This window comes from Patella vulgata, chromosome 1 (genome assembly GCF_932274485.2).
Source record: "Patella vulgata chromosome 1, xgPatVulg1.2, whole genome shotgun sequence".
Classification (NCBI taxonomy): domain Eukaryota; kingdom Metazoa; phylum Mollusca; class Gastropoda; family Patellidae; genus Patella; species Patella vulgata.
The window spans coordinates 95402990-95418645 of NC_065879.2; the positions used below are offsets into that span (position 1 = coordinate 95402990).

The window sequence follows — 15656 nt, forward strand, 5'->3', positions numbered from 1 at the left end:
AAAACGTACCCGAAGGACCACGTGGAACAATTTGCATTTGGAAACAGAAAACAGCATCATTTATTGCAGTGCATGAAAACATGAACATATAATACAATGTTAATAATAATATCAATAATTCAATGGTGCTCATAAACTATTAATAATAACATGGTGATGATAAACCATTAATAGTAACATAGTGGTGATAAACTATCAATAATAACAGGGTGGTGAGAAACCATTAATAATAACATGGTGGTGATAAACCATTAATAATAAAATGGTGGTGATAAACCATTAATAATAACACGGTGGTGATAAACTACCAATAATAGCATGGTGCTGATAAACTATTAATAATAACATGGTGGTCATAAACTATTAATAATAACACGGTGGTGATAAATTATTAATAATAACATGGTGGTGATAAACTATTAATAATAACATGGTGGTGATAAACTATTAATAATAACATGGTGGTGATAAACTATTAATAATAACATGATGCTGATAAACTATTAATAATACCATGGTGGTGATGAACTATTAATAACACCATGGTGGTGATAAACTATTAATAATAACACGGTGCTGATAAACCATTAATAATAACACGGTGATGATAAACTATTAATAATAACACGGTGGTGATAAACCATTAATAATAACATGGTGGTGATAAACCATTAATAATAACATGGCGGTGATAAACTATTAATAATAATATGGTGCTGATAAACCATTAATAATAACATGATGGTGATAAACCATTAATAATAACATGGTGGTGATAAACTATTAATAATAACATGGTGGTCATAAACTATTAATAATAACATGGTGATAAACCATTGATAATACCATGGTGATAAACTATTAATAATACCATGGTGGTAATAAACTATTAATAATAACACGGTAGTGATAAACTACTAATAATAGCATGGTACTGATAAACTATTAATAATAACATGGTGAAGATAAACTATTAATAATAACATGGTGCTGATAAACTATTGATAATAACGCGGTGCTGACTAGTCATTAATAATAACATGGTGGTGATAAAATATTAATAATAACATGGTGCTGATAAACAATTAATAATAAAACGGTGGTGATAAACCATTAATAGTAACATATTGGTGATAAACAATTAATAATAACATGGTGGTGATAAACTATTAATAATAACACGGTGGTGATAAACCATTAATAATAACATGGTGGTGATAAACTATTAATAATACCATGGTGCTGATAAACTATTAATAATAACATGGTGGTGATAAACTATTAATAATAACATGGTGGTGATAAGCCATTAATAATACCATGGTGGTGATAAACCATTAATAATAACATGGTGTTAAACCATTGATAATACCATGGTGATAAACTATTAATAATAACATGGTGGTGATAAACTATTAATAATAACATGGTGCAAATAAACTATTAATAATAACATGGTGCTGATAAACTCTTAATAATAACATGGTGGTGATAAACCATTAATAATCACATGGTGGTGATAAACTATTAATAATAACATGATGCTGATAAACTATTAATAATAACATGTTGGCGATAAACTATTAATAATAACATGGTCGTGATAAACTATTAATAATAACACGGTCCTGATAAACTATTAATAATAACACGGTCCTGATAAACCATTAATAATAGCACGGTGCTGATAAACTATTAATAATAACACGGTGCTGATAAACCATTAATAATAACATGGTGGTGATAAACAATTAATAATAACATGGTGCTGATAAACTATTAATAATAACATGGTGCTAATAAACCATTAATATTAATAATAGCACGGTGGTGATAAACCATTAATAATAACACGGTGCTAATAAATCATTAATAACATGGTGGTGATAAACTATTAATAATAACATGGTGGTGATAAACTATTAATAATAACATGGTGGTGATAAACTATTAATAATAACATGGTGGTGATAAACTATTAATAATAACAAGGTGCTGATAAACCATTAATAATAACATGGTGCTGATAAACTATTAATTATAACATGGTGGTCATAAACTATTAATAATAACACGGTGGTGATAAACCATTAATAATAACACGGCGGTGATAAACTATTAATAATAACATGGTGGTGATAAACCATTAATAATAACAAGGTGCTGATAAACTATTGATAATAACATGGTGCTGATAATAACATGGTGGTGATAAACTATTAATAATAACATGGTGGTGATAAACTATTAATAATAACAAGGTGCTGATAAACCATTAATAATAACATGGTGCTGATAAACTATTAATTATAACATGGTGGTCATAAACTATTAATAATAACACGGTGGTGATAAACCATTAATAATAACACGGTGGTGATAAACTATTAATAATAACATGGTGGTGATAAACCATTAATAATAACAAGGTGCTGATAAACTATTGATAATAACATGGTGCTGATAAACTATTAAAAATAACACGGTGCTGATAAACCATTAATAATAGCGCGGTGCTGATAAACTATTAATAATAACATGGTTGTGATAAACTATTAATAGTAACATATTGGTGATAAACTATTAATACCTGTTTTCATCAGGTAACAGTTAAGTCGAATTTAAGCCCAGGGCTTAAAAATGAAAAACTAGCAAAAACAATCAAAACATGTAGAATATTCAAAGTTTAATAAAGACAGCATTTTCATGATCAAACATCCGTTAAGGGAGACCACTCTAATTCAATAATATAATTTACGCCCCTAACAACACTTAGCGTATAATACTGACTGAGATTTTACATGGATAGCATGTTTCAGCAAACATCCGTTAAGGGAGACCACTCTAATTCAATAATCTAATGTACGCCCATGGGCTAAATAACGGATGGGCTTAAATACGTGCAGTCCCGGTAGTAACATGATGGTGATAAACTATTATCATCATCACCGCCAAGATGGTACACATGGACACAGCCATCATAATATATCATCATCAACGTCCAGGTATTGTAATATCATTACTCTACCATCATCACCGTTCGGGGGTTGGGTGGCCGAATGGTTAACGTGTGCGCGTTAGATCAGAAGGTCTATCATTGAGTCAACAGTAATCTCTAAGAGGTACATGACAAGACGTTATCCATCCTGGCTCTAATTATGTACCCGTATCTTTGTCATCCTCATCTATAATAACTTCATCCTTCACCATCCATCTTGTCATCTCCATCACTAACATCTGAATCTTTTTCATCATCATCTTCACTAACATCAGAATCTGTATCATTCGCATCTTTAACATCATCATCATCATCATCATCACCATAATCATCATCATCACTATCAACATCATAATCATCATCATCATCATCATCACTATCATAATAATCATCCATGGAATAACGGCCAAAGTATTTTTTAGAAAGAAGATCAACCAGTAAGATCTTCCTTATCAGAGGTTTAGGAAACAGTAGTTGTTCAACTTTCTCCTTTATTCCTAGTCCCAATTTCTGCCTGATGACTCTTATGCACTTCGCTTCAAGAGATAAGTTAAAACATGCAAACTTGAATTTTTCCCTGTTGTTTAAGTGAACCATTCCACCTCGGTCATTTAGCTCATCTTCCATTTTAAAATTAACAGTGGAAACAACCTCTTCTTCTGGGGCCCCACTTCGATAAAGTAGTTGTCTAAGTTCATTTCTCTCTTCACTATTAAAATCATCTAAAAAAACATCATGGTTGTAGTAGTTACGCTCAGTAGATACAGACTGAAGATGCTGAAGGCAGCAGTTTTCAGCAACGAAATATCTTATTAAATCAAGAGTTTTCTCTGGTTCATAAAAAGTAGGAAAAAGTAAAGCTCGCTGTATCAGTGTATTGCCATCTGGTCCTGGTAAATTCAGAAGTTTATGACCACCTCTCATAATACATGTTTTTAAACAATATCTACTATTATCAAGGTCTAGAAAATGTAAAGCAGATGTTTCATATTTTGTTTCTAAAATATTAAGTTCTGAGCCCAATTCAAGTAATAAATGCATAATAATTGTATTTGTATTCATGGCCGCCAAGATCAAAGCAGTTTTTCCATTTATGTCCTGAGAATCGATATTTCCGCCAGTCTCAAGTAAACGTTTGACAGCATTTTTATGATTTATATCAATAGTATAATTAAACAACCATTTAAACTTCTGTGATCTAAACTTACCCTTCAGTTTAGCCAAGCGATGAAAAATATTTTGATTGGTTGTTTCAGTAAAACTATCCACTGATGGTTTTAATCCTATATAATACTCAAAAATCTTTAACTGCCCGAAATTAATAATATCATACATTAGTTCAGGTCCATTAGCAACCAAATCGGCCCCAGACTCGACTAGAAGTTTGAATATAGCCAAAGTAGTTCTGAAATCCCTTTTGCTGACCCAGGTTCTACCATATTCATTTTTGTTTGTTTTTACAAAACAATGTCTACAAGCTGACAAACCCTGCTCATTAGTTTTATTTACATTAACACTATCTACAAGCACTAATTTAATAATATCTAAATCGTGGGCGTATTGAGCGGCATACATTAAAGGCCTTAGCTTTGCACTCATGGCGGGATCAGCACCATTCTGTATTAATAATTTAATAATACCTACACATTTACCTTTATCACCATGAAGTGTTATAGCACATGCTAAAGGTGACATACCATAACCGTCAACCTTGTTTACGTCAGCATCTTTCTTTATTAATAATGTTATAATACCTAAACCTGTATTTTTATCACCATGGCGTGATATAGCACATGTTAAAGGTGTCGTATTAAGCCTACCAACCATATTAACATCAGCACCGTGGTGTATTAATAATGATATAATACCTTTACATAAATATTTAGCACCATGGTAGTCTATAGCATGTGTTAAAGGTGTGCCATACCTGCTGACCATGTTCACGTCAGCACCGTGTTGTATTAATAATGATATACCTGTATCTTTATCACCAACGTGTTCTATAACACGTGTTAAAGGTAATCCACGTATCCTATCAACCATGTTAACGTCAGCACCATATTTGATTAATAAATCCATAATATATATGCACATATCTTTATCACCATGTTGTTCAATAGCACATGTTAAAGGTGATCTACCATACTTGTCAACCATATTAACGACAGCACCTTTCTGTATTAATAATGTTATAACCTCTTTACATGGATATTTACCACCATGCTGTAAAATAGCTTGTATTAAAGGCGAGTAAGACTTGTAAATCATGTTCACGTCAGCACCGTGGTTTATTAATAATGCAATAATACCTGTATCTTTATCACCATGGTGTTCTATAGCACATGTTAGAGGTGGCATACCATAACCGTCAACCTTCTTAACGTCAGCATCATTTTGTATTAATAATTTTATAATATCTAAACATATTGTACCTTTATCACTATGATATGTTATAGCACGTGCTAATGGGGTTCTACCATACCCGTCAACCATGTTCACGTCAGCACCTTTCCGTATTAATAATGTTATAATATATTCACCGGTATCTTTATCGCCATGGTGTTCTATAGCACGTGTTAGAGGTGACGCATGTAACTCGTCAGTCATGTTAACGTTAGCACCTCGTCCGATTAATAATTCTATAATATGTGAACATTTACGATGGTGTTCTATAGCACATGTTAAAGGTGACTTTCTATAACCGTCAACCTTATTAACGTCAGCACCATTTTGTATTAATAATTTTATAATATCTAAACATATTTTACCTTTATCGCCATGGTATTCTATAGCACATGTTAAAGGTGTGCTATTCAACTGTTCAACCATGTTAACATCAGCACCGTGTTTTATTAATAATGTTATAATATCTAGACATGTTTCTTTACCACCATACTTATAAATAACATGTAGTAAATTGAACTTGTCGAATGCACCCCCAGCTTCTGTTAAAATTTTAATACAGTTTAAACATTCGGCAACATCATCAATGTTTTCTGTACAGTGATATAGTGCAGTGAAACCAGATTTTGATTTATAATTAATCATGTTCTTGATTTGATCATTACTTAAAAGAATTGATAACATTTTACCAGATTTAGCGAACATTAATATAGTTTTATCGAGACCTGGATTTAGATTTATATCCGAAACGGTTAAAAGATATTTAGTAATATTAAAACTGTCATACTTAACAGATTCCAACAAAGCACTCCATACTTTATCGTCATGTTTAACCTCTAAATATAATGCCCTTTTATACAGATACTGAATACCTTCAACAAAATCTGATTTTATAGCACATGTCATTAACTGTATATTTAAATTAATATCAAGTTGACCATCAGATTGTAATATTATAATATTATTAAATAAAAATTTAACAAGTGGTAAATATCTTCTCTCTAATGATTGACAGGTTAAACTTATAATGACGTCTTGTAATCTTCTGACGTCATCTGGCTGTAGTTCTTTTAATATGGTCTCTATTTGATCAATGTTGACGTCATCAACAGTTTGAGTTAACCTGTAAAACATAAAAATATTGATGATTAGGTCAATGATTTATTTACATTTATTTAAAAGGTCAGTTAATCCCAGAAATCATATTTACTATGTAAGCTTAATAATTCATCTTTCCTAGATAGTTACTTACCTTTCCTGTATCGTCTGGAATTTATGTTTTTGTTTGATATCTTCACTTTCAATTGATAATTTAGCTAGAAAACAATATAACAGTAAATACTGAATTAAACAAGTTATTATGTATATTTATGTATATTTATTATATACAGTGAAACCTTGTCTAACGACCAACTCGGTATTACGGACAAGTAACGTATACGACCATAATATAAACTAACCCATGTTTTTCTTCTATATTGCTTATACGTTTTGATCGGTATTACAAAATACCGTCTCTATACAAATCAATAGCAATTACTAGTTATAATATAAACGTAATAGAGTATAGCATTCGTTACAAACAACTTAGTAAAATCTCTTTACCTTTTTTAGTGGGTAGCAGGTGTTCCATTTCATCATCACTCTCCTTTGGAATATCTCTTTTAACCGTTCTGTCATCTCGTGGTTCATTGGTTTTATCCATTTTAAAACAGGAAATATCTCAGAGAAAATAGAACAATATTAAAGTTTGTGTTTTTAAAGTGACAGTTGAATCATGTTATAATTGACGGTAGTGATGATATAAATAAAATAAAATGTGCAAGATCGTCATAATAACGTAATTAAAATTGGATATGGATACAATGCTTATTATCATTACAACGATAGCAATGACAAACGAGACTCTAAATAGCCATAACTCCACTCAGAATAAAGTAATTTGATTGAAATTTTCAATATATTCATTATTCGTTTTCTATTTATTAAACTATCATAGCGAGAATTGTCAGCTCTTCACCTTACATAATACATCAGCAATTACTACATATCTGACATAGTTAGAGTTAAAATAGCAGGTACTAGTTCTGTATTGCCTGTCATTTTGTTTAAAGTTATTATTTCGAGGCCTTTCTACCATTTATGTTTAAAATCTTACCAGTTGTTTTATTATAGTTCTCTTGGCCGTTAACCTTTAAAAATATAAAGTAAAAATAAAGTAAAAATATAAAGTAAAAATTAACTAAAATACAACTAAAATACAAATTAAATGGATAAAATGACAGTTATAAACTGGTGACATCATTTGAGGTGCCAAACATCTAATACAATAGCCAGTTATATGGTGGCATTATCAAGCATTTTCCACCTGTCTTTGATAAAATATCCAATATTAATGATTAGTTACCTTCGGTAAAATATCCAAGATGGCATCATAGCCCTTCTTCTTTAATACATCTAAAAATACCAGATAAACAGTTTGTCCTGAACTGTGTATCCTTCCCATCATTGCTTCTAGTCCGTCTTTCCGACTGATCTCTTCTTTCTTCAGAATAAAATCTAAATCTGAATCTGATAGACAGTGTTGATCTAGCATGTCATATATTATATCTCGTGCTCGTAGATCTGATATCTGAGATATTTTATTGCTCCATGTTTTTATTTTTTTATCTGTATCTCTCTCATTCTCTGATGATTTAGCTACAAATATAGTATGTTAATAATATACTTTCTGAGTCAATAGTATTATATTTTATTCAATATAATTTGATCTGACTGTATCATTGATAGCTGATTGCGTTAGTGAATTGTTGTCTTACATATAATAGATATGGTTGATATTATAAATATAACGGATTTGGTCGTATTAAATGTATTATACGTATACTATCTAGTTGGTTGATATCTGATTGTACAGAAATTTATCCATAATTTATAGATAATTGTGTTAGAATTGATTTTGTCTTTCCAGATTGACGATACCAATCAGCTGGACCTCCTGTTTTAACTAGACTTTACTTTGACGGCAGCGAATTTTAATACCGTGTTTTTTTTTAAAGTGACTATTTGTATGTTTATATTTTTTTAATACTCCTTCGTATGTAAATACTTTTATTTAAATCAACCTGTCCATAATATCACGTAATATGTATTGGACGTTAAATTTGTAATAAATACATAGGCGTACGCAGTCTTAAGACCAACTAGAAATCAGCCAGATTTCTTCAAGTTTGGGAATGTGACCTCAAAGATTTGTTGAAGAGAATCCTGTCACCAACCTCTCAAAGACAATAAATTGTAGCCCAATTATTATCTATTCAGATGGTGTATTGTATAAGTGTCATATTACACTGCTCTATATATTTAGAATGTAACACTAAAGCTAGATGGGTTTGGAATCAGATTCTATGAAATTTGAATAAGAGAATAAGAAAAACTAATCAAATTAAACACAGAAATAAACAAATTTAATAACAATTTAATAAAATTAAAAAATATTGATTCAAATATTACATAATGTAATAATAAGCTTATTAATTTGATGTAATATCTACAGCAGCTTGTCTAAGCCAGGGTATAAAATATCTTACATTATTCTACTCATATACTTTGATATTGACCAATTTGATGTTAACCAATTAAATGATTTTGGAACTTTTTCTTGGGGAGATAAATATTCATAAGTAAAACAAGGGTTGTTGAGCACATTACGATTGTATAACTCTTGTCAATTATATATTGATTTCTATAGAAAGGGGCCAATATCGAAATATTAATGGCCTATTGATCCATCGTACAATACTATTTACGAACTTATCAATTATCAGTAAAAGAAAATTTGATCCAAAATTATCTATTTTGGTGCAAAAATATGAACATTTACTGATTATTTACATACAGGGAAAAGGTCACCCCAAAACAATCTACATGTATTTGTTATTTAAAAGAGCTAACTCGCTAATATTTAGGACCTAGAAATTGACACAAATGTTTCGCAACACAAATAATAATGTAATGTGAATGTACATACACTGATTTAGTATTTATTGCGCATGCTCTCCAGATAGGAATATGACGTAACCGTTTGAGTTACTTGTGGAATATATCTAGCCCCGTCCTTCTAGTCCCTTGTTATAAATGGCACTTAAAGGCATTCGTGAACCGATGGTAAAATGTTTATTTTGTCTTACAATCTTATGGAAGCCTATAACTACCATTTATAATTTCTACTTTTCGCCCCTTCAAAACACGAAAGTCGAAAAGTGACCTTGAAAGTAGAGACTACATCAACTTCTGAGGCGAAAAGACAACAGTACGACAGCAAGCCAAAATCAAAGGTCGCTAATATCGCCATCAATACTAGACTTTATAAACTATTTTGTTAACGCGAATTTATTGTCAATGTCAACAAAACAGTACACCTTTAATAATGTATTATAACAATATTACTTATATTCTCTGTCACCACAGGGGGATCACGTGGCTAAGTGGGTAAGACGCTAGTTCGCTAGCCTGGAGGTCGGGTGTTCGATCCCTGCATTGGCCGAGAAAGTTCATCCAGATTTTCCGGCGTGGTTCTCCCTTGTCAGTGATGCAGGACGGAGGGGCTGACAAGGAAAGCTATCTAGTCGTTCGGATGGGACGAAAAACCGAGGTCCCGTGTACACATTGGCGTGCACGTAAAAGATCCCTTGGCAGTTGGAATTCGATATAAGAGTAGGCCGTAGTGCCGCTGTCCGGGCAAAATTTCCCTTATAGCACACTGTATGGCGTATGCCGGTCTTCATTAGCCCAGGTTAGGAGCAGAACAGTAGGACGTTAAAACTCCATTTCATTTCATTTCATTTCTGTCACCACAGAGTTCTTGATGTGGAAATTTACACGGAAATATTTATTTATGGCTAGGGATATGATATCATATCTTTCTTATCTAAATTAGATCCTGCTTATATATATATATATAACCAGGATATAATATATATAACCAGGGTATAATTTAGATAAGAAAGATATGATATCATATCCCTAGCCATAAATAAATATTTCCGTGTAAATTTCCACATCAAGAACTCGTAGTATTATTCTTACAATTTCTCGTACAATAGGGGCCACAAGGCAAGAAGTTAGGCCCGATATACGCGAACATCAAACCGAGATCTTTGATACATAAACATATAATATTAAGTTTTTTTCAAAACCGGATACAAATCGTTAGAGGGACCACAGCCTTCGATCCGATTATTACAAAATTCAAACCCAGGGTGTAACGGTGTATATTTAAACGGTTTTTAAAATCGGGTATAAACTGTAATTTTTGGTACACCCGGGGTCCATAATCTAGGAGGTTACGGACCGATATGTGCGAATATGGAAAGAAACAAAAATCCGTGGAATATAGACATATATTTTAAGTTTGATCAAAATCGGATAAAAAAATTGTGACTTCTACAGTGTCCACAACCTTGGTATTATATACTTTTATACTATTTGCGAACGAGGAGCGGGCAGTTTCAATCCGATTTTCATGAAATTCGAACTCAACCATCATAAGGGTGGAGTGGTGATATGTTAGAACAGCTTTTAATATTGGATAAAATGCCAATATCAAAAGGAACCGCGTGTCCACAAATAAATTGTGGGCTGACAGGGGCGACTCAATACACGTCCACTTGAAAATATGGGCGTACAAAAATAGCTCAGCATGATAAAACTTGGTTTTTGGAAGACTAAACAACTGATATCAAAGACTTTATATGAAATGAGATTTTTATTTTAGAAATTAAAATGTTAAGTTATTTGATACTCCCACTGGCAGGTTAATAGTTGTCAACGCTTATGTAATTTATATTAGGGCAATACTACTCAAGACGGACATGTTGTTTAGATCAGCATACCAAGCAATTAAAATCAGTGAACCGGACCAAACCCAAACATCCAAAATTTAGCACTTTTTCCTAGATAGTCCTAGCACTGTACGGGCTCGATGACAGTTAGGGGGCAGAATCAGAAATGCCCGAAAAGAATTTTGGGTTTACAGAAAGCGGTGCCGGTCTTCTGCGAGAGGCGAAGGAGCAGAGCCTACCGTGTATGGAACCCCAAAGAACATTTTAGCATATTTGACGGTCGCAAACGCGTTTCCCGACTCTTCCAGCCCGTGAATACAACTTAAATGTGACCTGAATCCCCAACAATGAATCAATCGTCGCTGGGTATAGGGGCCTCTCCCTCCCGGGGCCAATTTTGAAAATTTAACCGTCGCTATTCTAGCCCGTGAGTTAAGTAACTACAAAGATGTCCAATGGTTTTGTAACCGAAATCCCACTCTATACCGACCTAACTTTCTAACCGCCCAATCAGACTGCTGCAGCTGCATGCACAAACAAGTAGAGTGACTCCAGACAAAATCCTTAATCCAATGTCAATTCAGTACAACTTCGTGGTATTCAATTTAAAGAAAAGTAAGTAGATGAAATAAAATCATTTTTGTTCACTTTACCCGTCTGCCCAAAAAGTCAGATTGCCCGAAAGTTAGGGGGCAGCTGGCTCGTACGCCTATGAATAAATAACTTTATTTTGTTGATGCTAAATATCTATTTGATCGTATTTATAGTTGACTAATCTGTTATATAGTTCCCATAAGTCCACCCACCTAAATCTCAGTGGTATAGGACAGAGTGCCTGGCAAGGGGCAAACTACAGTGGTTCGTCGAGTGGGACGAACAATCGAGATTAGCATACAGGTAACAGAACCCTTGACGGTAGGCGAATGATGTACCCCCCCCCCCCCACGTTCTTCAGTCGGTGCAGAAGATTAGGACGTTAAACTCCATTTCATTTCGTTATATTACGGATACAAATCAATAGCAATAAATAGTTTTAATAATATAAAAGTAATACAGTATAAACAACTTGGTTAAATCTCTTTACCTATTTTAGTTGGTATCAGGTGTTCCATTTCATCACCACTCTCGTTTGAACATCCTCTTTTAACCGTTCTGTCATCTTGTGGTACCTTGTTTTTATCCATTTTAAAACAGGAAATATCTCGGACAAAAAAGAACAATATTAAAGTTTGTGTTTAAGTGATAGTTGAATCGTGTTATAATTGTCGGTAGTGATGATATAAATAAATTGTGCACGCAGGGCCGTTCATAACGATTTTGTTTGGAGGGGGGGGGGATGTTAGCAAAAATGCCACCGACTGATACAAATGCCCCTAATACGAGAGTGATGCAGTTAGGGGTGTACCACCGCTGGTACGAGTTTACTAAGGGGGGTCTAGGGGCATGCCCCCTCCCCCCAATTTTTGTGAGTCTAAAATCCCTGAAATGCCATTACCTGGACTTCGGGGGAAGATTTTGCAAAATTCTGATGGTCAGAAAACACTTATAACATGAGTAAAATACGATATAATATTTCTACTGGGGTTGAATATGCAACAAATAAAAATTCTTAAGTTCAATAGATTGCCTTAACATTTGATAATTTAAATTTTTGTTTTACGTATTTCTCAAACCAGCTTACCCTTTCTTTTACCAGCCCAAACCGTAATACTATGCTTCCGATAACTTCTTATCAACTGTTTAACTAATATTATTCGTATGACAACCAAGAATGTATTTTATAGTATAAGTATCTTTGTAACACGCTCTCTCTCATCGTTTCAACAATGAAACGAACTCTGATATTGAAAATAATTGTGATATAATTTAACTATTACTTGAATAGCACACTTTCATTCACGTGTCCCTTTCGGAGTGCAAAAAAAAAAGATTACTTAAATTACTATCTACGAGCTTTACCCCCTTGCATATATTATTATAAATTCCCATGCCCACTAATACTGGTTTTTAATTACTCGCGTTTAAAACATGAAATATAATTTCAATTATAAGAAAGTAATCTAACTGTTGGAGATGTTGACTCATACCTCGATTTATTTATGAATTGGTTCGAGTAACTGTGATTGTAAATATATTTATTTGGATGTTTTGTTTATTGTTATGTAATGTATTGTATATTTGTTTATCACCCTTTCAGTATTCCATTTATCAAACCTCTTGGGGTGTAAAATGTAACAATTTCATATTTAAAGTAACTTTTAGTTTAAAGAATCTCTCTCTATGGATACATACCTATATAGATATAAATATATGTTTGATTGCTCCGATTTTACATGGGAAGTAAAATATTACTCAACGACAGTCACGATTTAAACTAATAATATAATTCGGCCTCTCAAACGGAACAATCAACACACCTTATATGTGAACTTATATCTCATGTTACGGTATAAGTATTCATCTCTTGGTTGTAATTAAAACTTACTAATTGTAGGTTGCATAGAACAAAATCATGGTCCGTTAAATACATTAAGTTCAGGTAACATTTCCATTGGTTTGTAGCCTATTGCCAAAATTAGATATAACTGAAGCTGAATTCTCTAACCATGATATATGTATACTGAATCCCATCTAGAAAACGTGTGTAAAGTCCTGTTAGATTCGATAGAAACAGGCATGTTTTTTTTTGTTTATATCAAAAATAATCTTCACTTTCAGATTAGGCATGATGTCATAAACCCTGATATTGAATTAATTTGTATAGATATATTTACTGATTACACCAAATTCTTATTCGGAGTAATATATAGACACCTAAATACAAGGGTTGCCCTTTGGGATATATTTTACGATACGTTATCTAATGCATTAGATGGTGGTTCCTTCTTTTTTTTTTATCCTAACAGGGGATTTTAATATAAACATTTTAAGTAATTCAAGTAATTGTGCTAAATTCAAAAAATTATTACAAAGATTGAATTTTAAAAATCTGATTACAGAACCGACTAATTTCACAACGCTACCCGGGTCATGCATTGATCTTTTTATTACTAATAAGAAATCATTTATATCAGATACTAATGTTAATGCCCCTATATTCAGTACACATTCACCAATAATATTATCTTTAAAAATAAAAACAATTAACATAGAAAAGGACTATTAGAAATAATAAACTTGCAGATTATGAAAGTTTCAATAACGAATTTATGCAAGTTTATGCAAATTTTTTTTAGATGTATTAAATAAAGCAATAATATAGTATATCCCAACAAAAGTAGTAACCATATGATAAGCCATTAAATAACACGATACGTATACAAATTCGAAAACGAAATATAGCACACAAACGCGCCAAAAATGATACTCCTAATCAATGGCTATTATTTAGAAAAATACGAAATGAAGTAGTAACATTAATTAGGGAAGCTAAAAGTAATTTTAAAGACAAATTAGAAAAACAAATAAATAATAAAATCCTGCCTCAAAATAAATGGTGGAAAATAGCAAAATCTATTACAAATTTTGAAAATTAAAACTGTAGCCATCTCCCCATTATTGTATGATAAGGTAGCCATCTCCCAATTATTGTATTAGACTTTTATTATGTTATAATAAGTAATCTTGATAACGGAAAGCAAATTCGATTTACATTTTGTGATGTATCAAAAGCGTTTGATAAAGTTTGGCATGAAGGTTCATTGTCTAAATTAAAGGACAATATTGGTGTTAGTCATTATTACATATGTGATAGAACTCGTTAAGCACGTTCCAAATATAATTTTAACACGGAGATCATTGCTACGATAGATCATCTATGGTAATGTTTGGGGGCATTTGTGTGGAAATTATCACCACAAGAGTTCCACAAGATATTGTATTTCTGACAACAAATTATACAATCAACAAGATTTTCGACTTAAAATAATATTCATATAGTGTTTTGGGTCTGTGGTGTTTTTCACCACAAGAGTTCCACAAGAAATTGGACATAGAAAAAATATCTTGACTAAAAATAATTGTGATACAGTGTTTTTGGTCTGTGGTGTTTTTCACCACAGGAGTTCCACAAGATATTCCAAAAATTCTTCTCAGACCTTCCTATGTGGTACCACACAAGCATATTGGGGGGTCTGCGCTGAATTTTTTTTTTCTAAGTCCAATATATTGTGAAAAAACACCACAGAATAATATTTGTAGAATATATTTTCCCCACATCTCACACATAGAAAGGATAGGCTATTATTGTTCCAGAGAAATAAAAAGAAAATGTTCCATAATTTTTTTTTCATGGTCCACTTTTCCAAACCTTGACATGTCTACGATAGATGCGTAATGAAGGTAAATGTCACATTTCTAAATTTATTCGATGTTCATGCCAAACGCCAAACATGTAAATCCTCAACGAAGAA

The 15656-nt window shown here is 32.3% G+C and overlaps 1 protein-coding gene across 2 annotated transcripts; it reads right to left on the minus strand.

Moving 5' to 3' along the window:
- Positions 1–42: 42 nt before the first annotated feature.
- Positions 43–13054, minus strand: LOC126817003 (serine/threonine-protein phosphatase 6 regulatory ankyrin repeat subunit B). Of its 2 annotated transcripts, XM_050543807.2 has the most exons (6): positions 12329–13054; positions 7809–8101; positions 7560–7593; positions 7007–7123; positions 6654–6717; positions 43–6524 (listed from the first exon to the last, which is right to left on the minus strand). In XM_050543807.2, the coding sequence occupies exons 1-6, from the start codon at positions 12426–12428 to the stop codon at positions 3197–3199; spliced, it is 3936 nt and encodes a 1311-aa protein (XP_050399764.1). In that variant the 5' UTR covers positions 12429–13054; the 3' UTR covers positions 43–3196. The 2 variants fall into 2 exon arrangements, with proteins under 2 accessions (XP_050399764.1, XP_055954263.1); XM_056098288.1 differs by lacking the exons at positions 7560–7593; positions 7809–8101; positions 12329–13054 and having other exon boundaries at positions 7007–7552.
- Positions 13055–15656: the final 2602 nt, after the last annotated feature.